Genomic DNA, 8,118 nt, shown 5'->3' with positions numbered 1-8,118 from the left:
GATCACTGCCCCACCTGCTTTAACAGCTTGTGGAGATGATAATAGAATACATACCATTGGATACCCGGACACTGCAACCCAGGACATTCATTTTTTCACTTTTCTTTCTGAAACCAGCCACCCAGTGTACTGAATTTTTCAGCAATTCAGGTACTTGCTGAAACTGTCACTTGTATTTTTTTAAAATCTGTGGACATAACTTTTCACTGAGGGTATTTGATATTCAAATCTAGAATTAGTAATTTCATCCTTAATTGTATATCTGCACTCTTTGCTGGCTGAGTAGTACTTGTTTTCTATTCCCCATGTAAGAGTTATCAGTTTATTTTCCTAAACCCAACTCCCTTTAAAAACTATTCCACACACCTCTCTGAAAGTAAAGTAATCACTTGGGCAAACGGAAGCTTCTCTAAAGCAGATGTGTTGATAAGAGACATTTTAAAAACCTTGTATCTAGTCTCCTTTGTATTTTTCTGAAATTCAGTAATCCCCTTCCCCACTTAGCTTAGTGAGTGGTTGACCCAAAGCCAGCAGAGGTCAGAGAAAAGGCTTCTTCAAAAAGAGTGAGTAGTTACAACATTGCAGGAAAAGGGGAACTTGATGGTGTGATCTTTTCTTACTTGTACTCTAGACAAATGCTGTTTGATTCCAGAGTGTGCACATGAGCCATATGATGCTGCAAGTAAAGCCATGTTAATAGTTTGCCTTGGACTGAGGGAAAAAAATCAGATTGTATAATGTTATAAGAGCTGACATTTGTGAGACGTGTATGGATATAAGCAACTAAAAACTTGAGCACTGCAATTATTCTGGCCGTCTAGGCTGTTTGACAGTCACCAGAGAGCTGTAGACATATTCAGGGTATGTCCATGTGTAAAGGCAAGGATGTGAAATAAGCATCTCCACGAAGCAATTGTTTCCTTCTTTCTCTCTCCATTGACTGTAAAGGCAACCTAGGCAAGGAGTTTAAATTGGACATGTGAAATCTGGGTGATTAAAACCTAGTAAAATGAATCCTGCTTTGTGACCTGGGGAAGGAGAGTGCTTTCCTATTTATACAGCTTTCTTGCATTGCAGCAACTGTGGAACTGATCATTTTTTTGGTGCTCTTATAACATAAATTATGATAAAGAAGATAAGAAGCAGGTTTATCTCTGTAATTCCCAAGACAACTTCTTGCACACAGAGATTTCATTCCACAGATCCAAAAAAAATCTATTGCAATGAAAAGAAAGGCAGGCAAGCAATGCTTTAAGCAGATTAGTGCAGGGGAAATGCAGGATGAACAAAATCCTCACTTTTAGCACCTTTAGTGTCTGACAGAATAGCACAACTCGGTGAGTCACTCTCAAACCATGCAAGATCATATGCTTCATTAGACAGGAAACACAGATATATCTCCACTGATACATAATACAGAGTGCAGTATTAAAACGGATATATATTTGTTCTATTTATATTCTTACTGGCAATGTGCAGAAACTGAAACACAGCACCTCCAGCTCCAGGTGGCCAGCAGGTATCAAGGAAAATGCTCTCTACATGGGAACTATCTTCTTGAGCTAACCAGCATGGCTGAGGTAGAGAAGTCAAGGTTCAATAGCCACTTTTTCACCCTCAACAAAAATATGTCATCATGTAATTCTCTTGAATGTGTTTGCTGTGTGGTATGTCTTTCAGCCTTGCCAGTATATCAGCCAGTCTCTTGTTTACCACCACATACATTGTGTGGCAGTGACAAAGGACAGAGTACGTATGAAAAAAAACAGGAGGATATTAATGAGAAAAAGCAAATGTGGCTGCGCTTCTAAATACCTTACCATATTGAAGGTGCTAAGCACCGAATGGGATTATGTTACCCAGAATTAGTAACATCTCAGGCTGGCTACTTAGCTGGTGTAAATCGGTGGCATCCTATTGGTTTCTATGGAGCTTTGTTAATTTGCGCTAGCTGAGGATGTGACCCTGAAATAGCTGTAAGAGAAGATCAGCATCCCTAGATCAGTTTGTTCGGTCTCTACCAATCAGCTTTTCTGCTTTCTTTTTCTACTTACATGTTGTCACTTTCTTAAACTTAAACACCAAAAAACCCCATTTGCTTATCAAGACATCACAAAAATTTTCACCCTTCCAGGCAGGACTTTGAAACATGTTGTGAGCCCACAGAGCCTACTGAGCAGGCAGGGAAAGACACTGCAATTACAAGGCAGGATCCACGGCTCAACTCAGCACTGTGGCTGCCCTGCTGCAGGAAGCAGCCAGCTGAGATGCTGAGATTGGCTAGGGGGAAGCACAGATTTTATCATGTTAGGGCCAGTCTCCTCAGAGGAGGCTAAGCAAGCAAACTCTATTCCTCATTAGTATGAGTCAGGCGATCATAGTTTCTTGTGTCAATTAATACAGGGCTCTCTAGAGTAAACTTCTGCGTACCTCTGGAGAGATGTGTTGTAATTAATTTACCTGCAGTTTGGCTCAGATGTTGTGCATTAGGCACAATCTTTAAGCACAGCACTACTAGGAAAAGTGTCCAGCCAAGTCCAACCTATGTGCAGTTAGGACCTGAGCTGTGTCGGTGCAAGTGCAATGCTGAGCTTTGAACTTGCCATTTAGCTATTGGAAGCAGTCTACCTGAGAGCACAGAGCTCAGTGGGAACCTGCTTCCCAGTGAAGTACTTCTCAGGCTGTACAAAGCTCTGGACTGACAGAGCTGGTTTGCCTCATGCCCCGAGGTTGGTTGTTTAAAGCAAATGTGGGTAACTCTACACTATGCAGCAGTTCACAGTGTAGACAACCCCTCAGAATGTAAGCATTTGTAGTTGACTCCCCAGCACGGCTTCAGATTCCATGAAGGTGTTCCTTGGACGTCTCCTCTTGGGGTGTTTTGTTGACTCAGCCAGGCTTTGCTTGTGAAATCTGAGGGGATCACATCACATGATTTGTCCTGCATTTACTCACGTATAACCCAGCATGACTATACATCAATCAACTAATTTTAGCAATGTTAAAACTGAAAAGAAAATAATAATATCTCATGAATATACTGACCTCCTTCCCACTCCAGTTTCTCTCTATCTTCCTTTAATTTCTTAATGTTTTTGGAAGGGGCTTCCAAAGATAATTCATAATTCTCTGAATAGTTCTATGGCTTCTCAGGGTGCTAGTGGTGCTTCTAGTCCTCACATTTCTGGGGCATTTTCACAACATATAGTGATTTTTCACTTCAGTTGCTCATTTTAGGTATTTTCTGTCTCCATCCATCATTTTGCTCCAACTAAATGAACAAAAATTGTTTGCTTGCTTTGCTGACTTACACAGCAGTCAAACATTGTACTATTCAACTTGAGATCTTTGTGTAGCTTTTTTGGTTTCTACAGCAGAATGGTGCTAAACTTTCATAAGTGCTGAATACCACACTAAGAGATGACAGAACAGTGAAGGAAAGGGCACTTACAGCCAAAAAATCTCACTGTGAAAGTGGCAGTGTATCTTATACATATCATGTCATAGGAGAAAGGTCATCAATATTATATTCTTCCTCTGACTTTGGATACGATAAGACTATTACGCAAAAATAGTCTTTCTTGCTTATTTGATTCTGAAAGCTCAAAAAGTGAAACCAAGGTAAGGTGTTCGAATGTTTAGCTCTTTTCCTCTGTAATGAGAAACACAGTGGTGCAGAGGCTGAAGAAGGATTATAATATTTTATATATTCTGTAGTTCTTCAGACCTGTTGGGGAAAGAATTAGTAATGTATCTATATATCTGGTAAAAATATCTCAGTGACCTCATACTCACATTTGTGTAAACATCACCTCATCAGTTCCAGATACTTATACAGGAAACAAATCTGAATGCTCCTCTAGTGTTCTATACTTAGGCAGGTCAGCCGGCATATGTCTGGTCTGTAAATACCCAGTTTTACTTGGGCCCTTATTTTAAGGTTTCCCTCTTAAGACTTTGCTGCAAACGTGCCCTCAGCATTTGCCTGTGTGCCATTTTCAAAGCAACTTGCCCATGAGGCTTCTCATTAAAAGCTTTATTAAACAAAAAACAATTACAAAGAAGAGCTGAACTGGTTCGTAAAGGCTTAGTTGGGGTGGAATTACTAAATTTGCCATAATAGCCCTGTTCTGACAAAGTGAGTATCAAATGATTATTCATAGCTGTCAGTCACTGTGGTATGTGACCATAGTTTGTTCTGTGTCCCAAACCCCATCTTGTTAACAGGTTTCTAAAATCAAAATTCTTCTTCAGACTTTTCCTGATAATATTTCCTAATGGACTCTAGTATGCAGAATGGATTTTTGACTTTATAGCTTGGGGAGATGTGTGATCATAGTGACATAAGAAATTGTATGTGCCTGGTGGCACATCAAAATGGGACAATTAAGCATGTGACATTCAGGGTTAGCCTGTAAGTAAAATAGGGAGATAGTGCAATAAAAGAAAGTATGTGTTACAAAAAATAAATGCAAAAAAATAGCAACAATTATAACTTGGGCATTTAGTTATATATTTTTATATTTTTTTCAAATATATATCCCCTGCAAGGGACTTCAGGTGACTACATATATATGAACTACTTCAAATTAGGGGAAAACAGAAAGTTTTTTAAAATGTAAAAACCACAGTGGATTGCCAAATTTAAGCTTCTAGAAAGGCAGAATATTACAAAGCCTCTAGGGAGACAGCATATAATGATGTAGTAGATAGAAAGCTGCCTATGTTACAGGACTCTTTAGTAGTAGTATTAGCAAGGTTACTAGAAAGATTAAAGTCACTTTGGCTTTATGTAGTCTGGCTTTACAATGAAAAGAAGCAAGTCATGTATTCATAACTGTATTGCTGCTTCTGCAGGTAGGAACATTAAGAAAATTGCTTGGAGAAGGTTGATCTTCAAAGTCCTAATCCATGCAGCCAATAGCAGAAAATAAATTTGAATCACCAGTTACACTTTCTCCAACAGCTGTCTGATTTTATTTGCTTTCTAATAATGTGTGTATATTACCAGGCTGATGTGATTTTTGTACTTTGTTTTATTATTTTTCCCCTCCTTTTTTTTTAAAATGCAGATAATGATACCCCATGTTCAGATTCAGACAGTATTCTTTCATCCATGCTGTTGGAAACAAGGAATCAAGAGGGCTTAAATTATTTGATAGTAGTCAAAGAAGACAACCAAGGTCAAGGAAGCATCAATTCTGCGGAACTTAGTTAAGCCTGGCTCCCCATGTTGGAAAGAGAGAGAGAATGAAGAGAAAAGGTTTACCCAAGAAGATATATGCCAAGGAAGATATCTGCACATCACACTTACTGAAGTGTCTTAAAAAAAACAGCAACTCTTTATTAAACTACCAGAAAATATAATAAGGTACTGAATGATGTTTACCAGTATAAGACAACAATCATATATCCTTTGATTTTCTACATATTTGAGTGTTTCACAGGAGATAGTTTAAGGTAATAAAACATGTAGCAGAGAGTAAGTGATTTTATTGTGGTGTTGATTAGCACGGGCAGTCCTTCCAGAAAAGCAGTACTAATATGCTCTTTCAAAGAACAGAGCACCTGGTTTGTGAAAAAACCACTCAAACATCTGAAGTCTCACTTGCACTGCACACTAGCTTCTTCACAGCTAAAGGAGATTTCACAAATTGAAAAATCAACAAAAATACTGAGCTCCAAATTAGAAAGCAATTGAACAAAGGTGACTAGGTTGTCCACTGCTATGGATGGTCTATTTCACTACTTAATTTGAACAAATGCTTGCAATTAGAAGTTGATCTGTGAATCTGAACAGTCCTGTATTCTTGCATTTCTTTTCCTTTCCCTTTTTGATCTTCATCATCTTTGCTTGTTTTTTATCAGACTGAGTGTAGGAAGAAATTTTTCCTTGATGTGTTTGGAGATCAACTTGAAGTATATAATAAAAGGATTTATAAATCATTACCAAATAAAAGACAGCAACCTGCTTTTTGGAACCTTTTGCCATGAACAGTAGCTTGCACATTATGCAGAGCTATTCACTGACACCTTTCAGGCAGCTAGAAACATGCTATGATTTTATGCAAATATTTGATAATGGGTGTGCTGGTTTGAAAGCAAACCAGTGAGAGACTCCAAGTCAGAAACACAATTTAATAAGGAAAACAAAAACCCCCAAATGCAACAGTACAAAAAAACCACAAACCACTGACAGTCAGAAAGCAACCTGACACCCTGTCAGTCAGGGCGTTGGTAGTAGTCTGATTAAATGGTGGCTGCAGTCCTCCTGGAGTGATGATGGAGCAGTGATCCTGCAGATCTGGTCTTCACCTAAAGGTACAGTGGTAGCTCCTGTCCTCTGGGAATGCAGTAGGTAAGGGCTCCCTGTGCTGGTCCAAACCCCAGATTACATCCAGGTGGGAATGCTTGGCTCCACCCCCCCATGTGGGAATGCTTGGCTCCCCCTCCTCCCCCCCAATGGGACCATGTAATTCTATGGGTCATGCGGTGTGTCCTTGACAGCCCATAAAACAGAGATAGCCTCCTGAGGAAGTTATCAGGGATGAGTCAGGGTAAGGAGCACTGCCCCACCTGCTTTAACAGCTTGTGATAATAGAATACATAATATTGGTTACACCCTACATTGTAATCTAGGACAATGGGACACGCTGGAGAGTAGTAAAGGCACAATCAGATGTCAGAATGTAATCACTTGTAAGATTCAACTTCATGGTAATCAAGCTTTAGAAGTTTCTTAAATGGACACTCAGCACAGATCAACAAGAAATTTGGAGTTTAACCATTTTATTCAGAGGAAATAGAAATTGAGATATTTTGAACTAGGATTTTTCAAAGTCTCCCACAAAGTCCATTCAAGCATTCTATAATTATATAAATATTTTTACTTCATCTACAAATCACTGTGAAAGATTTGCTCATAATGACAATTGCAGCACTTTGCTATGCTCATCAGACCATGAGCGATGGATAAATAAATAAATACTGTAAAATGCTTCCTTCCAGTTCGAGTGCTGCTTGCTTAGTTGTACAGCCATTTCCTTAATTTAAAAATTAGTAATGTTTACTAACCTCTAGCATGTGCTATCCAGAAACCAGGGGATCCCTGTTCTGTAGTCAACACACCTGGATGTCTTCACATGTGTGTGTAATTCCACTTAAAAAGATTGCTCAGCTAGCAAGCCACAAACAAAGGTTTTGAAAAACAACAGGACTTCATATGATATCTTTATCTTTACCAGGAGAAGCCTTCAATCCTGCCAAAATTTTATCCAGGCAGCACCTTTCACATGCCTTGTGAGCACCTGTGGAGTGATAAACCAAGCTGATTCAGTTCTGTGTAGATCTTCACTGGAAAAGAATAATGAAAGAGCCTACACAAGATGGGTAAACTGGGTTAGTGAGCAAGGTGGGTGTCAGTGGAAGACAGCAGGCAGGAGTAATGCCCCTTCAGGTCTTGAATTAGTCACAAATATCCAAAGCAGCACAGAAAGAAAAGAGGGAAGGTAGTTCTTGTTTTGTTCATAGTTTGTAAGTGTTGCAAGACAAGACTAGCTTTAATGAAGGTTTTATCACAGTATGATGAGGAAGAAAGTGTCAAGTTTAATACACTGGTGATAAATGAAGGCTTAGAATATTGACCACTGACCTATACCTTTTGCGCCTAATAGTATGAAAAACATATTGGACTAGATAAAAGACAAATTTATCAATTAAAATTTAAGAATCCTGATCTATAACTTTCTGAATTCAGTGGAAGACACAGTACCTAACCTTCCCCATAGGTGCAGTCATCTGAGTCACAGTGAACGATACAATGTAAGCTCTGAGCATGGCCCTACTCATACACTGGCCAAAACTCCATTGTCCCTCTCTCATTTTTCTGCCTTAGAGAAGTAAGTATGCAAATGCAGATATTCCACTGAGTTAAGGCAATGCTGAATTCAATGTATGCAAACCTACCTCACTTGCATCCATCCATGATGCTACTTAAAGTAGTTTCTTAAACTACCACATTTCTGTATCACCCTTTCCTTTACCCATCTTCATCATTTCACCTTCTCTATCTCATTGAAGTGTTGCTTCCTCTCTTCATTCAAACTCTTCTTTGTTGAT

The 8,118-nt window shown here is 39.0% G+C and overlaps 1 protein-coding gene across 1 annotated transcript in view; it reads left to right on the top strand.

The window, feature by feature from the left end:
• The window catches only part of ROS1 (ROS proto-oncogene 1 , receptor tyrosine kinase), a 69,475-nt gene extending 64,257 nt beyond the window's left edge, over positions 1–5,218 (top strand). The window contains 1 exon segment of the mRNA XM_009083974.1: positions 5,073–5,218. Within this exon segment, the coding sequence (XP_009082222.1) occupies positions 5,073–5,218 (146 nt within the window).
• The last annotated feature ends 2,900 nt before the right edge of the window (positions 5,219–8,118 follow it).

This window comes from Acanthisitta chloris, unplaced genomic scaffold (assembly GCF_000695815.1).
Source record: "Acanthisitta chloris isolate BGI_N310 unplaced genomic scaffold, ASM69581v1 scaffold15751, whole genome shotgun sequence".
NCBI classification, from domain to species: Eukaryota; Metazoa; Chordata; class Aves; order Passeriformes; family Acanthisittidae; genus Acanthisitta; species Acanthisitta chloris.
The sequence above is the reverse complement of the archived record's forward strand: the minus strand, read 5'-3'. Positions and strand labels throughout refer to the sequence as shown.